Source organism: Biomphalaria glabrata, chromosome 9 (genome assembly GCF_947242115.1).
Source record: "Biomphalaria glabrata chromosome 9, xgBioGlab47.1, whole genome shotgun sequence".
In the NCBI taxonomy this organism is placed as follows: Eukaryota; Metazoa; Mollusca; class Gastropoda; family Planorbidae; genus Biomphalaria; species Biomphalaria glabrata.
Genome location: NC_074719.1, coordinates 35,008,885 through 35,032,641, shown reverse-complemented (window position 1 = coordinate 35,032,641; position 23,757 = coordinate 35,008,885). Strand labels below are relative to the sequence as shown.

The 23,757-nt window shown below is 36.1% G+C and overlaps 1 protein-coding gene across 1 annotated transcript in view; it reads left to right on the top strand.

Annotated features, from left to right (window-relative positions):
• Positions 1 to 19,365, top strand: part of LOC106067656 (adipokinetic hormone/corazonin-related peptide receptor variant I-like) — a 46,082-nt gene extending 26,717 nt beyond the window's left edge. The window contains exons 7-10 of the mRNA XM_056042615.1: positions 14,643 to 14,732; positions 17,445 to 17,508; positions 17,700 to 17,802; positions 19,324 to 19,365. Of these exons, the coding sequence (XP_055898590.1) occupies positions 14,643 to 14,732; positions 17,445 to 17,508; positions 17,700 to 17,802; positions 19,324 to 19,365 (299 nt within the window). The remainder of the gene's footprint in view (positions 1 to 14,642; positions 14,733 to 17,444; positions 17,509 to 17,699; positions 17,803 to 19,323) is intronic.
• Positions 19,366 to 23,757: the final 4,392 nt, after the last annotated feature.

The window sequence follows — 23,757 nt, the reverse complement described above, 5'->3', positions numbered from 1 at the left end:
GTAGAAATCTTAATGTTACTTCTTTTGTTTGGTATCAGTGTTCGAGTCATCCGACCAAAAAACATCTGAACTGGGCTTAGATTTGTGTCTTGCCTTGGAGTATTTCTAAATTCCAGAAGAGCTTCATAAGCATCTGACTTTGATTCTCTAGATTTCTTCATTATGTTCTTCAAAATTTTAACTGCTGACTCAGCCTTTCCATTGGATTGATGGTGTCCTGGAGAAGATTTCAAATGAGTCACTCCCCATTCCATCATAAATTTGGAAAAATATTCCGACGTGAATTGAGGTCCGCTATCAGATATACAAACTTTGGGCACCCCATATCTTGCAAATAAAACTTTCAGTTTCTTTATAATTGCATGTGTTGTTGTCAACTGCATGTTTTCTACCTCTATGAAATTTGAATAATAGTCCACTATGGCTAGATATTGTTGGTCACACATTTGAAATAAATCAATTCCAATCTTGTCCCACGGATTAGAACCTATTTCGTGATGTATTAATTCTTCTCTCTGGTTTGCTGGTTTATTTTTCTGACAAATGTAGCATGAGTTGGCTATTTCCTGTATTCGAGCTGATAATCCAGGCCAGAAAACTGTTTTTTTTTGCTCTTCTTTTCATTGAGTCTACTCCCAGATGTGCTGCATGGAGTTTTTCTTCTATTTCCTTGCGAAGTGATATCGGTATGATTATTTGTTCTCCTTTCAACAGGAGTCCGTCTTCGTATGTTAACATGTCTCTTAGTGAAAAATATTGTTTGAGTTCAGGTAAACTATTATGTTTGTCTGGCCATCCATTTAGGATATACTGAATAAGTGTTTGCATTGTTCTATCTTTCTCTGTCTCGATTCTGACTTTCTCCAGCACTGCATCTGGTATTGCCAGTCCGACTGTATTGACACAAACATCAGGGATATCACTCTTTTCCTCTGATGGGTCTCTACTCAAAGTATCAGCTATGAACAAATTTTTGCCTTTGACATATTGAAACTGGATATCGTAACGATAAAGACGCATCATTAGACTTTGTAGCCTTCTCGGAGCAGAACTGAGTGGTTTTTGAAGGATGTTTTCCAGTGGTTTATGGTCATTCTGAACTATAACTGTCCTGCCATACGTATACTGGTCAAAACGTTCCAAACCAACAACCACTGCTAACAATTCTTTTTCAATCTGTGCCCATCTTTTCTGAGTATCAGTTAATGATCTAGAAGCATATGCTATTGGACTGCCATCTTGTAATAACGCTGCTCCTAACCCATTTTGGCTACTATCTGCTTGTAATCTAAGCTCTTTGTTAGGGTCAAAATATATCAATGTGCATGAGTCTATATTTTCTGTTTTATCTTGTTGAAAGCTCGTGTGCATTGATCAGACCAAACAAATGGTGTGTTCTTTCTGATCAACTCTGTTATGGGCTGTAAATCTGTCGACAAATCTGGAACAAATCTTGCAAGATATTGAACCATGCCACAGAATCTTCGGACTGATGAAATATCTTTTGGAGCATTCAAACTCAAAATCGCAGATACTTTGTTCGGGTCTGGTTTTATTCCTGCTTCTGTAGTAATATGACCCAAAAAATTAATCTCAGCTGTTCTAAAAACAGACTTTTCATGGTTCAGTTTAATCTTCTTTTCTTGACATCTCTTCATCAGCTCTCTTAGGTTAATATCATGATTTCTGAGTGCTTCTTCTTTCGTTCTTCCTCTTCCTACCACTATAATATCATCAACGTAATTGAAACAGCCTTTCAGTCCTTCTAGTGCTAGATTTAATCGTCTCTGAAAAATTTCTGAACTCACTTTCAGTCCAAATGGTAATCGTTTCCATTTGTATCTACCAAAAGGGGTTATCATTGCTGTCAAATTAGATGACGCTGTGTCTAGTCTGACATGCCAGAAAGCTTCTTGCACATCCAATTTGCTGAATATTTTGGCATCGTTCAAATCTGCCAATATGTCATCTAAAGTAGTAAGATTATAGAATTCCCTTAGTAAAACTTTATTCAGGGCTTGTGGATCTATGCAGATCCTAATTTTTCCATTAGCTTTTTCCACAATTGCCATCTGACTCACCCACTCTGTAGGCTCTTTCACTAATTCTATGATTCCTCTCTGCACTAGGGTCTTTAACTCCTCCTTAACTCTTTCTTGTAAAGCAATAGTGATCTTTCTACACGGCAGAACCTTGGGCTTAATGCTGCTATCAATCTTTAAAGACACTTCTCCTAAGTCACCCAAATCACCAGTAAACTTTGGACTATAGTCTTCTTCTTGGTTATTCACTACTGATGCTATGAACCTATCTTTATTGACTTTGATTAACTTCATTCTTGTTAAAGTTTCATGACCTAGAAGGCATGCTAGATTATTTGGTACAACTATATATTCCACCTCAAATGTTTCGTTAGTTTTCTCATTTCTCGTCGTTAGAGTGGCTTTCCCTATGGGTCTCATTTCAGTCTTATTCCACATTAGTAATCTTTGCGTTGCCTTTTCAATCTGATTCTTATTTACGTATTTTTCCTGGATGGTATTTACATCAGCTCCACTATCCATTTGAAACCTTACACGGTGACCATTTACTGTCATAACTGCTGTCATCCTTTTCGTTTTGTGGTTCTCCAAAGACATCACCCATTCATTTTTTACCATCATGACATCATCTCTTGTGTCCGACTGTAGCTGTCTTTCATCGTTAGACATATCATCTGACACCTGCTGAATTTTCTTTTTGCACATCACAGCAAAATGATGTCTCCCCTTGCATGCTAGGCACATTTTACCCCATGCAGGGCACTTTTCTTTAATGTATTCGTGAATCCTTCCACAATACCTGCATTTACCTTTCTGAATGTTTGTTCTTGAAGGTGTTGATACTTTCTCAATGATTGGAGGGTCGGCTTGTATTTGTCTCAACTGTTTGTTGGCGGTCTCGTATGCTCTGCAAATATCTCTGCACCTTTCCAATGTGAGACTACTATCTTGTAGCAATTTCATTTTGAGGCATTCATGTCTAATACCAAGAACTACTCTGTCTCTAATCAAGCTATCTTCCAGGCGTTCAAAACTACACGTTTTTGCTAGTCTTCTCAGATTTGTTATGTACTTTTCAATGTCCTCGCCTTCTTGCTGTTCACGCGTATTGAACACATAGCGCTCATAAGTTTCATTCGTTTTTCCAATGCAAAAACTTTCAAATTTGTTCACTATTTCTTCCATCTTTCTTTCTTTTCCCTTCTCAATTTCAAGACCATCATATATGTCCATCGCTTTTGTTCCTATAATTGTTAGAAAGGTGGCCACTCTGACCTCCTCTGATTCTTCCGACAATTTAATGGCTAACTCATAGTTTCGCCAGCTCCGGTGAAACTTTTGCCAATTAGCGGCCATGTTTCCTTCTACCTCGAGCGGCTCGGGTACAGGAAGGAAATTTCTAGCTGCCATTGCACGGCGTAGCCTTGAATTGTTGTCTATTTATTAATGCAAACAATTAACCTTTATATACTGATTAATGATTACCTCTGATCATTAATATACCGCTGCCACCATGTTAATTATGATCTAGGTTCACAGTCAGCAATAAACAAACAACAACCATTAGTGTCATGGCGGAGAATGATACTTTATTATATTGAACGCGTGCACCTTTGCGCACCATATCAACACACTCCGTCTGTCTGTCTTGTATAAACTTTGATCACGTTATTGCTCCACCATCCCATTCTCGGATCAAGCTGAAACTTAGCGAAATTATTTATTTACCTAACAAAAGATACATAAATAAAACAAGATTACAAACTCAGAGGCGGCCCACGTCAAAGTCGGATCCCTGTCGGATCTGCATATTCGCAAATAATATTCAAGAGGTGATTTAATTTTGATGGTCAAAAGTAATAATGTTTCAAAGATTCATTTGCCGTAAATTTAAATTTAAATTAAGTAAAAAATAGTAGATTAGTTTTAGTATATTAAAACATTGCAATATTGATCAAAACTTTTGGAAATGAAAATCTACACTTTTTTTTTACACTTTAATCTAGTCTATTTCAGTCAAAACTAACTTTAAAATAATTTTAATTAGAATATAAATCCAGATCTAGATATAGTGTAATAAAAATCTAGATCTAGTTTTAAAAATTTAGATTAGATCTAAATCAAGATATTATTCCTTTTTTAAACGCGAGTCACATAACAAGGCTTCTTCTTCTTCTAGCCAGCTTTATTGCTGCTGAGCTGTGAGCTCTTTTGCAGACTGTGCCAAGGAAAAAAGTGTGCTGTTTTCTTCAGTTGTTCAGCACTGCCGTACAGGGAGTTGGTTATGTTGGGCTGTAGTGGAAGTAGGGTCTGCCTAAGGTGGATTAGGGAGGGGCATTCAAAGAGGATATGGTTTACGGTTTCAAAGGGGTGGGCGCAATGTCTGCAAAGGGGTAGTTGTGTGGAGTTTATTTTGTTCAGGTGGTAATTTAATAGTGGTGTGTGTCCTGTTCTTAGTTGGAAGATTGTAGATTGTTCTTTGCGGGGGAGGAAGTTAATACTGTCCAGTTTGTTAGGCGTAGTCATTTCTCTGTACATGGCTCTGCCTGTGTTTCCTGATGCCCATTGGTTGAGCCACTCCTCTTTGTGATTGTTGACTAACATTGACCTTAAGGTGAGGTAGTCAACAGGTCTATCTGGTTGTTCCATAGTTGAACCTGCCTTTGATAGCTTATCTGCCTTTTCATTTCCCATGATGCCAATGTGTCCAGGGATCCACTGTAGTGTAATATTGATATTTAATTTTTATATTATCTGGTAGATTATCACACTGAGTGTTGTCAACTCTCTTGGGCTGTTTGAGGTGCTGCTGTTAAGTGCTTGCAGAGTGGATTGGGAGTCTGTAAAGACAACAATATCTGATGGTGGTTGCACTCCTTCATATAATTTGTTTTCCACTGTCTGAAGTGCTATGGTAATTGCCTCAATTTCGGCTTGGAAGTTTGAGCAGTAATCACCACAAGGTGCGCTTATCTCAAAGTGTTTATTTTTAGGGAAGACCAGGAAGGCACCAAGACCAGCATTGATGGTAGCTTTGAAAGACGATCCGTCTGTATAAATATGGATAGCTGTTTTTTGATAGCTTTCGATTGTTTCAAGCGTGCCTACTTTGAGCTCCAGTGGATTTGATTCTTTTGTTAAGGTGTTATTTAGTAAATGTGTTTTGATGGTTGGTTGTTTGTAATTTAGTCCGGGTGTAATGTTTGAAAACCTGGTAATTTTTTCTCTGTTATTGGGTAGGCGGTGTTTTAGGGCTAGTTCGTCAGTAAGTTGGATCAGAGTCCTTTGCTTTTTTTGATTGTTTTTCCTATTTCTCTGTGTTAGTAATTTATTTGGATGATCGTCCTCCAACCTTCTGTATCTCCCAATAGCTTCTAATGCTGCTCTGTTGCGCCTTAACTTAAGAGGTTCAATATTGGAGTCTTTTTCACAGGCTGCTGTGGGAGTAGTTTTCATACCTCCACTAATTAAACGCAAGGCTTGGTTTTGGATTGTATCTAATGATGATTGATAGGTTTTGTTGGCAGCTACTTGTATGGAGAGACAGTTATCCATTACAGATCTGACATATCCAGTGTATAACTGTCTTAAGGTTTTCTTTTCAGCTCCCCAGGATGTTCCTGCTAGGTGTTTTATTATGTTTAATCTTTGTGATGCCTTTTCTTTTAAATCTGCCATAAAGTGTTTTAGAGACAGTCTTTGGTCTAGTTTTACACCAAGATATGTTGGATTTTCTTCTTTATTTATTGGCTGAGAGTCTATTTTTAGGATGTTGTTTCTTTTGCTGTTTTGTTTCTGTGGCTAAAGATTGAATAAACTGACTTTTCTTTGTTTATTCCCATTTTCCATAATTTTGAATATGTGGAGATAGTTGTGAGGGCTCTATTTAGTTTGGATCTAGTCAGCACTGGATATATCTCTGTAGTCCAAATTAAAAGGTCGTCTGCATAAAGTGCCTTATTGACTGAAATGAGGTCCGGGAGGTCTTTCATGAAGATTAGAAAGAGAGTGCAGCTAAGGGCTGAACCTTGTGGTAGTTTTTCTTCCAAACTTTTTTGACTAGAGATGACACCTTCGAATCGGGTTTGGATGGTTCTGTTTTTTAAGAATGCTCTGATCAAGCTGTACATTTTTCCATGGATGCCCATTTTTTTCATCTTCAAAAATAGACCTTTTCTCCACACTCTATCATAGACTTGCTGCAAATCTATAAATACTGCTGTAGTGTGCTTGTTTTCATGAAACCCTTCTACTGTGTCCTGGATAAAACGAAAGAGGTGGTCTTCTGTTCTACTTGCTTTCCTGAAGCCAGCTTGTGCATTGTGGAGTGAGCAAGTACTTTCTAGCCACCAATAAAGTCGGTTATTGATCATTTTTTCTGCCATTTTGCCAATGTTGGATGTTAGATATATTGGTCTATAACTTTTTGGGTCTCCAGGTGGTTTATTTTTCTTTAAGATGGGTATTATGTTTGCGGTTCTCCATTCCTGTGGTATTTCTCCAGTTTTCCATGTATGGTTGATAAAGTTAAGTATACAGTTTTGGGCCTGTGGTCCTAGTCCCCGAATCATTTCAATTGTTATTTTATCGGGTCCAGAGATTTTCTTGACTTGAGGCTTTTTAGGGCAGTATTGAGCTCATGTAGAGTGAAGGGAGTGTCAAAGATTTGACAGTTGACTGTTGGAGCTTTTTCTTCTTTCTTTAAGATATTACTGAAGGCCTGGTCCAATTGGTTTCTTGGCTTTGACTTGTTAATGCTGGCAAAATATTTATTGAAGGTTTCAGCCTTTTTAAGGTTTTCTGTTATTATGTCGTCAGTGTCTTTTATAGGTTGGGGGTTTGTTATTTGTTTCTTTCCTGCTAGCCGGTGCAGAAGGGTCCAGGCCTTTCGACCATCCTTCTTTAGATCTAGTTGTTTGCATGTTGTGGTCCACTTTTTCTTTTTTTCTGTTTTAATTTTGTATCTTATAAGCCCAGTCAATTTGTTGTACGTTGTCTTGTTCTCTCTAGTAGGATTTTTTTCTATAGTCTTCCTGGCCATGTTTCTTTCTTTTTACTAATTTATCTAATTCAGGTGTCCAAAAAGGTTTGTATTTCTTAACTTGGCCTCGAGGGATGTATTTTTTTGCTGCTTGTAAGATGTTGGAGACTATAGTTGTGTAGGTTGAATTGACGTCTGTCTCAATTACGCTTGATAGTCTTGTGTCTGTTTCTTGTGAAAAAGCTGCCCAGTTAGCTTTTTTATAGTTCCATCTAGTTGTTTTGTTGGATTAGTATCTACCTGGCGTTCCAATATTGAGGAGTATAGGCCTGTGGTCACTACCTATGTCTTCAAGTACTGTTATTTTAGAAGAGTCGGTAATGTCTGTAGAGATAAAAGTTAGGTCAGGTCTGCTAGTTGTGTTGTATGCTCTGTGGAGGAAAGTTGGAGGTGAAGTTTTGTTTTGCAGAAATTGTAGGTTAGAGGCATTTGTTACATCCTCTATTTCTTTGCCACGCTTGTTGTAGTGTGGGTAGCCTAGGGAAGGTGTGTGTGCATTGAAGTCGCCAGCTATTATTGTCCTTGTGTAGTGTGGTAGTTGTATGTCTATTTCTGCTGTTTATGATGGTGGGCAATAGTAGTTTTTGATGGTGTACTTTGTTCCTCCTCTCCAAAGAAGTATTTCCTGCGTGTCAAGTATTTCCTGCGTGTCGATGTCTGTATTGTTCTGTATTTGTTTTACTGTGGCTTTTGTGTCGTTTCTTATGAGGGTCATAATTCCCTGGCAGTTGGTGCAAAGGCATCTGTACTGTGTGTAGCCTGTGATGTTTATTTTTTTCTTGGGCAGTAGTGTTTCTTGCAATAGCGCTATGTGTATATCATGCTTCTTGAGTATGTGTTGGAGTTCTGTTGTCTTGTTTTGTAGGCCTAAGATGTTGAGTTGCAAAAGGTTTAAAAACATTACTATACCGAATTCTTTTAGCATTTCATTTGAAGAATTAATTCCATACAACTTCAGAGGGAAAAAAAAAAACTACGTCACACGGCCTAGCTAGACTAAAAATCGCCTTCATCAATACGAGCCATTTATCGAGTGTTCATAGACATTGGTGCTCCAAGTGCGTTCTTTAAGCATTTCATTTAAAGAATTCTTTCCATATGACGTCAAAAGAAAAAAAATCACTACGTCACACGGCCTAGCTAGCATAAAAATCGCCTTCATCATTACGAGCAATTTATCGAGTGTTCATAGACATTGGTGCACCGAGAGCGTTTTTTTAGCATTTCTTTTAAAGAATTCATTCCATATGACGTCAAAGGAAAAAAAAACCTACGTCACACGGTCTAGCTAGACTAAAATCACCTTCACCAATACGAGCCATTTATCGAGAGTTCATAGACATTGGTTGGTGCACCGAATGCGTTCTTTTAGCATTACATTTAAAAAGTTCATTCATATGACGTCAAAGAAAAAAAAATTCCTTTACCTCACAATATGCTAGTACCGGTACCATAAAAAAATGTCTTTATTTACACGAGATATTTAACGAGGGTTCATAGACATTGGTGCACTGAGTTCTAATAGAACTTATTTAAAGAGGATCAAAGCCGCATTGTTTTTGCGTTTTGTCTGTCAGTCGGTCTTTCGGTCATCTTGATATAAAAAAAAAAACAACTAAAAGTTATTAAAAATTGATTAACCTTTATTTTACGTTTCAAAACCTCGCAATAACTTTTAGGTATGAACACAATTGAACAGTTTATGTAATACATTGTTCCGGATGTTTGTATAAATAGTAAAAGAAAAAGAGAATTTCACATAAATGTAATACCGTTAATTAAATTTTTTTGGATGGTCTCGTATAAAAATTAGATGTACTACAGCCATGTGTTGAGATTTTCATACCTTACTTTGGTGTTTGGATTCTGTTTTCCTTAAAAATCGGAACATAATAATAAGGGTCACCTGTCATTTCATTGCCGGTCACTTTATCCCCAGTCACTTCATCCCCGGAAATGACCGGGGATGAAGTGACCAGGGGATGAAATGACCGGGGATTAAGTGACCGGGGGATGAAGTGACCAGGAGTTGAAGTGACCAGGGGATGAAATGACCGGGGATGAAGTGACCGGGGATGAAGTGCTCGGGGACGAAATGACCGGGGATGAAGTGACCGGGGATGAAGTAACCGGGGATGAAATGACCTGGAACCATAATAACGATAATTAGATTTTTTTAATGTTTTAGGTTGAAAGTTAAATGTACTGTAAGAAAGAAGTGAGTTTAAAAAAATCCGTAAAAACATTATTTCGTAAATGAGAAGATTATTTGTTTATTAATTAGAAGAGGGAGTTCAAACAATTATTTGGCGTTAGTAAATTTTTTAATAAATTCGGAAATTTCTGGCGACGATTTGTAAGAAAGAAAATCCGGAACATTCTTTATCGATTACAAAACTTCTATGTTATGTTTCAGCAAGAAAACTAAATGTTTAAAAAGTAATTTTCAGTAATCAATTCTAGTAAATTAATTTTTTTAAGCCATGAACAACCTATTGTCGATATTTTAAAAATTTGTTTAAAGATAAAAATACGGAACAATTTGATATTGATAACCAAATTATAGTGACGCATTGTCAAATAATATAAGTGTAATATTAGTAAATTATGCGATTTCAAACAATCACTAGACATAATTCATGTTTTATAAAACAATATCTGGAATATTTTTACACTTAATGAAATTTAAGTCAGTATAGAGATTTTTATTTAGCATTAATATGCTATTTACATAAAAAACGGAACAACATATTATTAATAATGTGTTTTTGCAACGTTTAAGCATGGTAATTGAATGTAATATAAGTTAGAAGAGCAAACAAACATTTGTTGGCGTTGATTAGTTTTGCACAAAAAAATCCGGAACAATCAATTTTAGATACTTAAAACTATTGAGATGTTACGGGAGGAACATTTAAGGGTTAATCAGATTTTCAATAGCTTTTAAAATTCTAGTTTTTTTAATCTAATCGTAACGGACAGACGTTCAACAGACAAAACGCACAAAAACAATCTTCTTTTATTCGGATGGGGGCACTAAACAAAAAATAAATAAAATCCGATTATTTAAAAAAGTTTAAGGAATTGGTTTAGCACCTGATCATGTTGCAACGTTACGCTACTGCACGAAAATCGCTGCATAAAAAGTCCATTTAAAAAAAATGTGCGTGATATTTACATACAAAGTGCATTATTAGCCTTTATAAACAAACAGAAATGTTTTCTTTTAATTTTAGCAGCTAGTTGACCAGAAAAAACACCTTTAACTATTATTTATATTTGTTGTAAACATTTCCTGTACATTTTTAAAATATATTTGACTTAGTGATACTGAAAATACACAAAAATTGACAATCTTTGTTAGCATTTTGTAACATTGCCTCCCTTACATTTACGTAATTGTTTTAGAATTGTTGTATTTTTATGAAAAAATCGCTTGCATAGTTAATTTTATAAATTAAACGGTTTGATTTTTGAAAACCAAAAGTAGCCGTTGCACCTAAACTTTTCAAGCCGCATTTAATGATGAAATAATATTTTTCATATCTCTTCTAGTTTTCGAGATCTGAGTGTGACAGACGGACAGACGGACATTTTGTACAAACCTAATAGCGGCTTTTTCTCCTTACGGGGGCCGATAAAAAATTAGTTAATTAATGGTAACAAATTAAATTCAAGTATTGAATAACATCAATAACATCCTATACCCTCACTAATTTGCATATAAGGCAGCTAGAAGAACTGAGGATGCAATTTTATTGCTTTTGGACCAGCTTTAAAAGTATTTTAATACACCAAAAACATATGCGTGAGCCCTCTTTGTAGACTTATCCTAAGGCTTTCAATACCATACAGCCACATCTAATGATAAACAAACTCAGTAACTTAAATGTCAGCCCTTACGTACAAGCATGGGTTCTAAACTTTTTAACTCAATGTCCTCAGTATATTAAAGTCAACAACACAAAATCGTCAACTCGAGTACTATGCACGGGTGCTCCACAAGGTTGTGTACTTTCTCCTGTACTGTACACTCTTTATACTAATGACATAAGAAGCATATATGACTCAGTTAAACTCATTAAAGTCGCTGATGATACTTCCATAGTCGGTCTTATTTCAGGAGACGAAACTCACTATCAAAACTCGATAGAAGAGTTTACAAACTTGTGCACCGACAACTTTCTAGAACTGAATGTAACAAAAACTAAAGAACTTATAATAGATTTTAGAAAGAAAAAACAAACTATACGTGAACTACAAATAAACACTACACCTATAGAAAAATTAAAGGCATTTACATATCTAGGCGTTATCATCAACAACAAACTTTCATGGGAATACCACTCTTTTTTCTATAGAAACTTAATAGATTTAAACTAAACAAGAAGATCCTAGATACTTTTTACAGCGCAACTAAACAAAAATATGCTAACATAAGGAATAACTTGTTGGCAAGGCAACGCTTCATCTAACCTGTTGCAAAGTCTAGAAAACATCATAAAAAGGGCATCAAAAATTACCATATTTAAAGGAACTTTTTGAACAGAAGTGTCTAAGAAAAATCGAAAAAATATTGGAAGACAACGGCCACCCGATCTATCAGAACTACGTTAGGTCATCGCGAAGTGGGCGACTGCTGTTAATTAAAACAAGAGCAGAGCAATACAAAACTCGTTCGTACCTCACTCGGTCAGACTACATCACCGCCACTCGTTGATCAAGGAAAATAAAAAGCATCAAGATGTCTGTGTGTAGTCGCTGACAGAACTCTTTATGTTGTGTCTGTTGTATTAATGTTGTATTTTTGTGTATTAATGTGTATTTTTCTGTTGTGTTGTCTGATATGATAAAGTAGTCCTTGTAATCACAACAAATTTCCGTAAGGATCAATAAAGCAGTCTTTCTCTTAGTCTTATTCTTAGTCTTACTCTTAGTCTTACTCTTAGTCTTAGTCTTACTCTTAGTCTTAGATATATGGCTGTAAGTGTTAAGCTCTTTCCCTTACATTCGATTTTCCATAGTATTTATGGTTCCCTTGTTCTCTTAATGCAATTATTTAATTAAAAAAATATTTTTATAGTCGGTAGCTGCTACAAATCGATTTTAATTTATATCAAGATTCTCGGGTTTAATTAATTTATAAGTGGAGAAATTATTCTGCCCATTTTTTAATACTCATAAGTTTGGGAAACTAAATTATTGAATACTTTGATTTGAAACCAGTTTCTACTTTCTACCAGGACGCTGCACCGCAGTACAACCTTATTATGCCGAACTCAAGTGATAATTAAATATTCCATGGGATTTGTTTGTGCTTTGTGTGACCTGGATTCTAATTTGTCTATGAATTTACTTTGAAATGTGTATTTCAATAGAGTTGACAAAGAAAACTTTACAGTATAAACAGCAGAACCGCCATCTTGGAATTAAATGATGAAACCTAAATCTGCTCGCGCAATTTCCAGAAAAAGTCAACGGAAATGAGAACTAGTGGTGAAAAAAAAGGACAGTCTCTTTCGTCGTCAAGGCCTTCAGGCTCTTACGCAATAGACTATGGAGTTAACAGTGTGTTGTGAAGTGAGCATTGATATTTGTTTCGAGACTGCTCCTTCATAAGCTTCATTGAAACCTTGCTCAATGAAACAACTCCCGACTCCTCCAGTGATCTAGAGACACTCCACATTTACATAGCCAAGAGGAGTTGTATTTGTGTTATATACCATTAAAGAATGTTTCAAGTTATTGTAACATTCAGAAACAAAGTTTGTAACTCAAACATTAAACGTATGTGGCACACTTAGGTGTTACTATTTACCAAGATAATTATTACAAGTGTGTATTTTTGTTTGTCTACATACCAGCCACGGCTGGGGCATTGAACTTTATTGTGTAATACGAAACACAATATTTTCATCATGACTGCGTCAATTCGTGTCCAAGTAGTTGACATTTGTCCATCAAGGCAAGAACCAAAATCTACAAAATCCGTATTGCTCCTTGCTATGAGACCGTTACATCGCTGCTAGTTGCTGTGAGACTATTACAGCCTTGTTCCTTGTTGTGAGACTATTACAAGGCTGTGAGACTATTACAGTAACTGTGAGACTGTTAAAACGCTGCTAGTTGCTGTGAGACTGTTATAACGCTACTAGTAACTGTGAGACTGTTAAAACGCTGCTAGTTGCTGTGAGAATGTCACAGCGCTGTTTTTTTTTGTTGTGAGACTTACAACGCTGCTAGATGCTGGGAGACTGTTACAGCGCTTTTCCTTGTTGTGAGACTGTTACAATGCTGTTCCTTGCTGTGAGACTTTTACAGCCCTGCTAGGCTCTGTGAGATTGTAGCAGCGCTGTTCCTGGCTGTGAGGCTATTACAGCCCTGCTAGTTGCTGTGAGGTTGTTACAACACTGCTCCTTGACTGGGGAACATGAAGAATATCAAGCTGACTGCATGTTGTAGCGAGACAAATCGTTATTGTGAACCTAAACACAGAGTTGTGATTTGGCAACCAGTTACACTGACCACAGGTTGCTACTTTATAGTTCTTAGCTTAGCCCTATTATGAAGATTTGTCTCGTTTACAGTTACGCCATGAGTCTCTACGTGTTTCTTCATGCCTGTTCTTGTATAGTGTTTTTCTATGGGACAGTCTTACAATTTTAACACTTTTTAAAATTTACGTTAAAAAAACAGTCTTAGTCTTAGGGTTTTATTTCACCAGACTCGTAACACTGGAACGTTAGCGTCACAAGTTTGAAATAATCGTCCAAAGACTTTAACCCTCTTGGAACTCTAGGCCCACAGAAACTCACCTCCATCCGCCTGTCTGAACAAATATTCTCTCTGGGAAAGATCGAAGCAGATTTTTTTTTTACATCTCTATTACTGATCGCTCGTTTCCGAGGACACTCAGGTTAGATGCCAGACCTATATTCTTTCTCTAAACCACATCAGCCTTGTAGGTGACCGCCATGAAAGGGTCACTTGAGGAAACGTTGGGTGGATACAGATACAGGGTTTAGACATGTTTAGACATGTTTAGGGTTTAGACATTTTTAGACATGTTTAGGGTTTAGACATTTTTAGACATGTTTAGACATGTTTAGGGTTTAGACATGTTTAGACATGTTTAGGGTTTAGACATTTTTAGACATGTTTAGACATGTTTAGGGTTTAGACATGTTTAGACATGTTTAGGTTTTAGACATTTTTAGACATGTTTAGACATGTTTAGGCTTTAGACATGTTTAGACATGCTTAGGGTTTATACACCCCGACATAAAGTTTTGTTTTTGCTTCACTGTTGGCCAAAATTAATAAACATTTTGTAGGTAATGAAATATTTAGAATCACTACCACTTCTGGCAATGTAAACTTTGCCGAAACTTTGTACTGTGTCCAGATCATTTCGAAAGTATTTATTTCGCTAACACCTCTCATAGCTTACACATTCAATGTTAATCATTGTTACTCAAACTAACTTAGTCACAGCATTCCTATGATAAAAGTCAAGAGATAGATGAGATGAAATGAACAATATATTCTCTTCCATCAAGGTTTGCCTATTCACACACAGTTGCGCTGCTCCAGGGCCAATTACTTGTACAAAGCTAAATTACGAACACTCAAAATGACGCTATGTATAGGTAAGTGATATATTTAAGTCAGTGTCGTAGACATGGAACTATATGAATATTAATATGTATTTTATGTCGTCACATAAAAAGAAAGCATGTTTAAATTATCTGTATAGAGCTATCGCTATATTTAGCCTACGAGAAAAATATCTCTTTGTGTACCTTTTTTACGTTTTTATTTAGGTTACTCTATATCGCATATTTTTAGATGTTAGTCTTCATTATTTTACCCTTTTACTGAATCTTATTGCTAGAAGCTAAAATGATATATTAAAATTCAAATAATCCACGAAGAGAAGAAATGTGATTAGTTATCATTTGAATTAATAATCCCAAAAATATTTAAATAGTGACAGTAAATTTCCCCTTTCAGACCTTGCGATCCATAGGGCAGATGATGTTAACGTTTTCTGTTTCTTTGAATAAAGGGTTAACGAGTAGGGACATGGGGCCAGCACAACGACCAACTGCCTTTACTTTCCCCCAACTAAAGTCAGATACCCATAAAGTTGGGTGGCCTCAGGAGCCTAAAAATCCCGAAATTAAAAATCTCAGTATTCAGCTAGATTCGAACCCAGGACCTCAGGTTCGGAAGACAAGTGATTAACTATTCAGCCACTGCATCTCTCTCTCTCTCTCTCTCTCTCTCTCTCTCTCTATATATATATATATATATATATATATATATATATATATATATATATATATATGGCCCTATACAAAATGTTTTACATGTTTTAGATGTTCCTTCAGAGTTGAAGATAATTACTTTCTAGTCCAAACCTCACGCAAGATAACTGGGGATGGGAATTGGCGGGGTTTGAACCCTGGACCATCGATAAATCGGGAACGACAGTCCAGCGCGCGAACCGCACGACCAGGCAGCCATTCAATAATTATACATATATTGTTCGTTTTTTTCAGAATTCTTGTACTATTATTTGTTTTAAAATTTCACAATTGTTCTTTGCATTGGCTATAACTGTAACATTGTTTCTGTTTAAAAGAAATAACATTTTTATCTCCACTCTTTGAAATGCACGCTAATCTAGGACTATTGTTAGTTCAGCAATGGAGACTCAAACAAACAAAAATTGAGACATTTAGAATTTTCTCTTACGTTGGAAGTGCGTAAGAACTCACATTTGTAATGAAACTTTAAAAAGGACCTTCTTACAAAAAGTTCATACTCACTTGGGTCAGTCATGTCTGTTTAGCAATGGGCAGGGGGGGGGCGAGAGTTGTGGGTCTTTCAGTTGGATGGGCTTTCAGGAAAGTTTATCACAGGCAGGAAACAGACATGAAACAGACAGAATACATAAAAGAGACTAAAAAAGTTATTTGAAAGCTAAACGGTAATGAGAAATCCTTTCAATCGTCATTTATATCTTGAACATTTCTTGAGCCTCTAGTCGTAAATTGTTTTGTAGAATTAGACTAAGGTTAAAGTATCCGTAATCAGTGAGCTGATGAACTGAATCATTTGACATTTTTGAAGATATTTAGATTATAATACTAAGCTGAATATGTGGCACATTTGATATCAATATTTTTTTTGTTATGCAGTGTACATGCCTCTCAAATAAAATACAATTACGTAAATGAAAAGATTTCTTGATGTTGATAATCAAATGGGAATTTTTTATTATTTTTTATTATTATTTTTTTGCATATTCACATTTTTTTTTTAGAAAACTTTAATTCCTTTTGGGGGAAAATATCTAGAACCCAAAACATTGTAGACCAGTGGTTCTCAGACTGTGGTACGTGGACCATTGGGGTCCATGAGACTACTGTAAGAGGTCCGAAGAAATATGAAAATTGTATACAATTAAAATAACCTCTTCGCTAAAAGCCATAATTGGAATTGCTCGCCCCTTACTGATGTTTTGTATGTCTCTGACGTACTATTCTTTGAGAAACTTATTTATATGCTATGCTTTAATGTAGATTTTTCACTTAGGGGTCCGTGGCTAAGTTTTGACTATGTAAAGAGGTCGCCGGTTCAATAAAGTTTGAGAACCTCTGAGACTTTGATAGTTTCCCTTTTAGACCTTGCGATCTATGGAGCAGAAAATGTTAAGGTCATCTGTTTCTATGGCCAACGATTAACAAGCAGGGTGTTATGTAGCCAGCACAACGACCAATCGCCTTTACTTTGCCAACTAAGGTCTGGTACCTATTAGAGCTGGGTGAATTCAGGGGCTACCTTTAAAATCCCGAAATTCAAAATTTCAGTCTTCACCGAGATTCAAACTCAGAACCCCAGGTTCGAAAGCCGAGCGCTTAACCACTAAGTCACCTCGAACCCATTGAGACTTTGTTGGCGTCTTGAAAATTTACTGGATAAGCGTAACTTAGCAACGATAACTTATTCTGTTAAAACTTATAATACTGGGGCAGGGTTATTAGACCAGTCTCCCCAGGGCGACATACAATGTTGAAAGTGTTGTTCTATACATTAATACGTGATAAATAGCGTCCATATAATCTTTTATGCATCTCACCGAGATAGAACACTGTTTTCTTTCACAAATACAGATTCTAGAAGTAGAAGTCGGTCATGCCGACTTTTAACTATCCATCTACTGAATGATTCAAATCCAATGAGACTTCAATCTTTGTAATATTCTGAATGTAAATGTAGCTATATATTGTATACACCCCCCCAAACCACGTGATACCCCGATACTGTGCTAACAAGTTTTTTTATGGTTTCAGTCTGTGTTTTTATCTTATGTTGGACGCCTTATTTCTTTATGATATTATATCATTGGCTAGCCAAGTAAGTGTCCTGAGTTTTTTGTATTAAATTAGAATTTGTGTGCGTGTGTGTATCAAATGCATAGCATTAGCAGAAGTCTATAACAACATAACGCATTGCTAATATGCTATATCCATTTGTCAGTCATGAAAAACATCAGTATTTGTTATTATGGTTACTTCTAGCAAACTTTTTTTTTGTATGTCCCTCAGAGATGTGGCAGTGCAGATGGACAGCAAAATTAAGCGTGTTCTATTTATTTTCGCTGTCTCGAGTTCCTGTCTGGACCCTCTGGTCTATGGTAAGATTCTGTTGGTTTGCAGTTTTCACAATTCCGTAATAGTCTGGTTTTGTTAAAGATTGCTTTCTAAATATATCCGTTTTTTTTTTAATCTTAGGTAAAAAAATATTGATGCTTAGAAAGTTATGTAGGCTACTAACATAATTTATATAATATTAGAAAAAAAAACAGCAACACTACATTAAAAATATTGAAGGACTCAATGTGTTTCAAAATATTTCTATATACATATAATCAAAAAAAAAATTTAAAAAAAATTCGAAAGTAATTTATAAAATACAATAAACTTAACATGATGCAGAGGGTAAAGCACGTTACAAGCTTCTATTAAATCTTCAGAGTGCCAAAGGCACCTTGGGATACCTCCCAGATTCCCCTTCCCCAACTTTTGCATTTAAGAGATCGGACCAGAGCGCACTAAGTATACTTATTATCTGTACAAACTTAATCGTCACTTTATCTGTGTGGTAAAAAGTTTAAACATGTTGTTTTTTTTCACCCTCTTCCCATTCTCGGATCAAGTAAAAACTTTTCACAATTATTCATTAAACCTGACAAGACATAAATCAATAAAAAGATAATGAAACAGTTAAATGTTAGTGTTAAATTATGTTGTTTTATTTCAAAATAAGGGAAATAAATGTTACTTATATATATATATATATATATATATATATCCATATATATATGGATTTATTCTCTATATTACGTTTGACACTGTTGTTTTTTTCTCCCACTTCCCATTCTCAGCTCAATTTGAAATTCTGCATAATTATTTATTGTCGATAACAATACACGAATGAATCCAAAGATTCACCAATTAGTTAACCATGGTGGGAAGCGTTGTCGAGAAGCTTGGCTTGGCTACCTAGAAGGAGGCTCGAGGTTCGACACCCGAGTTGTGTTTACTGAGCGCATAAAGGCAGACCGAAAAACAACTCCTAGATATCCCCTCCCCCACTGGTCCACAAATGAGATTGGACCAAAGCGCTCTGAGCATGCTAATAAATATATATTACTAATTCATTAATTTTCTTTTATATATCAGAATGGGAGCTAAACCCTATATTTTTTTATATAAATGGCGTTTATTTACCAGTAGGTAAGCTTTGATTTTAAAAGCATTCTTTTTTTTCTATTGCTTGTTTGTTACCCATTCCAATGGCTGCGGAATGCGCATCTGACTGTCATAACGACGGTGAAAGGTTTGAGCCTATTCACATCCAAAACGTGCTGTCATGCAGGAGGTCTGGACAGGAACGAAACAATTTTCTAAATGAACGTGCGAAAACATCCAATTTTTTAACGAACATTCAGGTTCCTATTGACTTCGCTGAAATTCGAGTCCGAAAAAACTCGGTACGAAAGCCAAGCGCTATAACACTCAGCCAGCACGCTACCGAATGAATACAATTCAAATACGAAATGATAGATCTATCTATACAATGGCGACATCTGCCTAAATGCTCTGAAATCGTGCAATTTTTTTAACAACTAAATATGCAATTACCTTTTGACCTTTTCCTATCCTTTAGTCCAGTGATGCTCAACCTTATTCGGCCTGCGGGGCATTTTAATCTCAAACACTCGTGTCGCGGCCCACATTAACAAAAAGTTGAAAAAAAAAAGGAAATAGACAATAAACCATTTTTAATAGAAACACGTGGACACATTTCCTTACATTAATTCATGATTTTCATAAAGCTGTTTATGTTCTTTCAAAAGAGATACTCTTTCTTTATACAACAATTAAGTTGGCTTTTTATACGTACCAATCCTTTTACCCTAACTTAGGAAAATATTTTTAATTTTTTTTTTCTTTGTGACGATGGGTTTCTACAATTTGTGCCGACGTTGCGCCGGGCCGGATTGAACCACCTCGTTGGCCGGATGTGGACCGCATTTTGGGCATCACTGCCTTAGTCTGTTGGACCGTGTTTATCTCTGTCTTTTACTTCAGAACCTCCTTCAATGGCAGGCCTGTCCATTTCTTTTATCTATTTCTCCGTCTGCATCTTATTTTTCCTGGTACTGTTTCCTTTTTTTTAAGGACTTTGCGAGCCCCGAAGACCTTGCAATATGGTCATAGATTTTTAGCTTGCGCTTTTTAACAATAGTTTGCAGGTCACCATGGGGCACTAGCGGATCCAGAACTTTGGAGTGGGGGAGGGCGATTTTTTTTCAAACCCTATCCCTAACGCCCACTAAACCCTAACCCTATGCATAAACATATGTACAGCACACACACAAACATACACACACACACACACATATATATATATATATAAATATAAATATATATATATATATATATATATATATATATATATATATATATATGTGAATACAAAAAGCAGCATTTCTCAACCTTCGGCGAAAAAAAAAACTAGGGCAGCGATATAAGGTTCTATTGTGGGGTTCGGGGCGAAGCCCCAACGACAATAGCGTTTTCTTGCATTCTTCACTGCAGAAACGTATTCTCCTGACATCTACAGCTCATTATTCATCAATGGAGTTCGGGGCGAAGCCCCGACGCCAAAAGCGTTTTCTTGCATTCTTTACTGCAGAAACACATTCTCCTGACATCTACAGCTAATTATTCATCAATGGAGTTCGGGGCGAAGCCCCGACGCCAAAAGCGATCTCTTGCATTCTTTACTACAGAAACGCATTCTCCTGACCTAAAGCTCATTATTTATACTATTAAAAAAGGACCTTTTGAATAATGTTGTACTTGAAAAATATTCTAATATGAATTTATAGGCCCCTAATACATTGCAAATAAAACCGATGTGTTCCTTGAAAAGATAAGATACCCCACATATTTAGATTTTGGAGTTGAGGATCGCCGCCGAAAAAAAAATTATTCCATATATAATATTCAACAAAAAATTGAAGTATAAATTGTGAGTTATAGTCCCAAATTTATTGAACTAGAAAAATATGATTGAGTAAAGGTTGGTAAAAGGCGACTATGAAAAAACCATTTGGGTTTAGAACTCATCTCAATCATGACTCTTATACTGAAAAATTTCGTTTGAATTCTAACTTTTCCAATGCAAAGTCCTTCTTAAAATAATTATGATAAATTCATGTGAAAATACATAAACTCTGTTTGGAAATGGGAGGGGCGGTAGAGTGAAAATGATTAATATTCGCTCCTTTCATAATTTCTGCTAAAGTTTGAAAAAAATAGGGGTGGGGCGACTCGATATAAGAATTTAATTTAGAGTATATATAAATTATATTAGTGACAGATTTTTTTTTAAATTTTGTAATTTCCTAAGTATAATAAAAAAAAAGAAAAAGTTATGATTTGTCCGAATTTCCACCGAATCGGCTAAGATACGAGGAGGGGAGAGACATAATATAAAATTTATATATTAATTCAACAAATTTTTTTCACAAAGTATGATTTCTCCATAAAAACGGACCGCCCACCCCCCACTCAAAGGGCTTAGGTTGGAAGGGCAGTAGATGTATTCGCCCCCCCCCCCCCAATCGGCTAATAGGGGAACGACAATACGACAATATATAAAGATCGGTTAAAGTATCAATAACAAGTTATAATCATATATTTAATTGATGCTGTTAGCAAGCTGTGATTTCTACAAATAAATTGGACCGCCCCCCCCCCACTCGAAAGTGTAGGGGGGGGCGGGATTGATACCATCGCCCCTCCCGACGTCACCAAATCGGCCAATATACTAGAGGGGGGGCGAAATAATCTAAAAATAGGTTGAAATATAAATAATTAGTATATTTTATTAACATATATAATATATTCGTATACAAATTTTGTGAAATCTATACTAAAATTCTTCCACCCCATCCTGGTCGGCCGAGTGGGGAAGCGATCGCCCCTACCGCCCCCCCCCCCCTGGATCCGCCAGTGCCATGGGGTCATATCGCTGTTGTAACCCTGTCTATGATGTCTTGATTTGTGATGCGTTCTTTAATTGTGTGCATAGGATCCTTCTGTAGCATCAATAAAGTCTCTTGAGATGCTACTCAAATATGCATACTGTGTTAAAATTGGTAAAAGACTGTTTTTTTTTTGTTTTTTTATTTAAAAAGCAGTTTGTATTAAACTATATAATAACTACAAACCCATTTGTATTTTCAATGTTATGTTTTGTTTGTTTTTAACGTTATAATGTTATAAGCACTCAATTTATCACTACGCAAGTCCACTCATCAATAACAGCCTTAGAAAATGACTTCCAAAGAGATTAGTTTCAGAATCAAACGTCAGCATAGTCATTTTAAAATTAATTTTTCGGTTTCTTGTGTTTGATTAGTGAAATCATTGGCTATTGTATTGCACGTACGACTAAATCCTCCCCCAATAGTTATAAGCGGTCTATAAACGTTATAGCGTCTGCCTTTTTTTTTCTTTAAGTAATTTTTTAAACTTTATATATTTTGAAGAATATTAGGCATACACCTATAATATGACACATGGGCGTAGCCGGGGTGGGGGGTTCAAACCATCACTTGCATCAGACCTCATTGTCTGAAAGGGAAACTTTACTTACTGGCCCAGTACAGCAGGGGGGGGGGATTGAGCCTCCTCATTTGAGAATTTAAGGCTAATACCCCCCTCTTCAATAAAACAAAAAAAAAATTAAGCAAACTACAGTCACCAAATTTCATTAGCGTAGCGAAAAAGGGTTTTTGTGGTTCCCCTCCCCCTCCAATACAATAACTAAAGCAAAACCATTTTCTACCAGCCGCTGAACTTCATTAAGTAAGTGCAGTGAATAGCAGATTTGTTTGTTTTTTTTAGCGGAAGAGTTGCAGGCTAATAGCACTGTAGATACCTCAAAATATAATTTTTTAAGCTTAGAATAATTGAAATAAAGTTTGGATCCGAGGCTTCACCCCGGTCCCGCTGGGGGGGGGGAGCTCACAGCACTCCCCTAGACCCCCTAACTGTTAATCGCTGTGTGTACGGTCTTTCCACTAACTAAAGGAAGAGGGTATAAAAAAAACATCCGAAAGAATGAGAGTTCAGTATATAATGTAGATTAATAACAAACACACAAACACTCATATGTCTATATCTGTATTATATATCTATATCTATCTATATTTATAGTGCGGAACGGGGGAGGAATCCCCCCCACACACACACAAATAAAAGATTTTGACTTTTGACTAAGCCCAAGAGACATGCCAATTGTGGGCTGGTTTATATGGTAATGCTCGGGCCGGTTTTTATACCCAGTCCACGCTTGCAACCAATTGACAATCTCTATACCGTCTATAATATTCTCATTAGGGCTGGTAACTAAAAAATATGTTTTTAAACACATTAAATAATGTTTGTATTATTAAGGAATTCCATTAAAAACTGTTACAAAAAGCCGCGTTACAAATAAATATTTACCAACTCCTTCCCTATTCTAAACTGATTACGAAAAACAGGTGTATACTTCAAAAAGAGAACTTAAATGTGACATTTAGTTTAAAAAACTATATATAGGTCACATCATAAAATGCGGTTCTGTTTATTTATTATGTGACTAGTACAAGGATCAACACTTATTGATGTCCACATCAAATATTTTATTCGGTGCAGACTCTTTAATGTTGTTGCATCGCTCCTAAAGCTCTACCTAACGTATACTATAAGAAAACATTTTATCGTCAAGTCAGCTGTATGACCCGGTACCCCGACTAAATAGCGTGGTCGAAATACGACCGACAAAATAACGTGGACAAAATAGCGCCGACTAAATAGCGCCGACAAAATAGCGCAAACAAAATGCGCCGACAAAGTAGAGCAAACAATATTTTTTAGCCATTTTGAAAGAAATAATTTAGATATCGTATAATATGATTAGAGTCAATATTTTTCAGCCATTTTGCAGGAAACACTTTAGATATCTTAAAACATAAATATGCAAAGAGTAAGCAACAATTATATTAAGCTAAAATGAAAAGCGCTTGGCTTCCGAACCTGG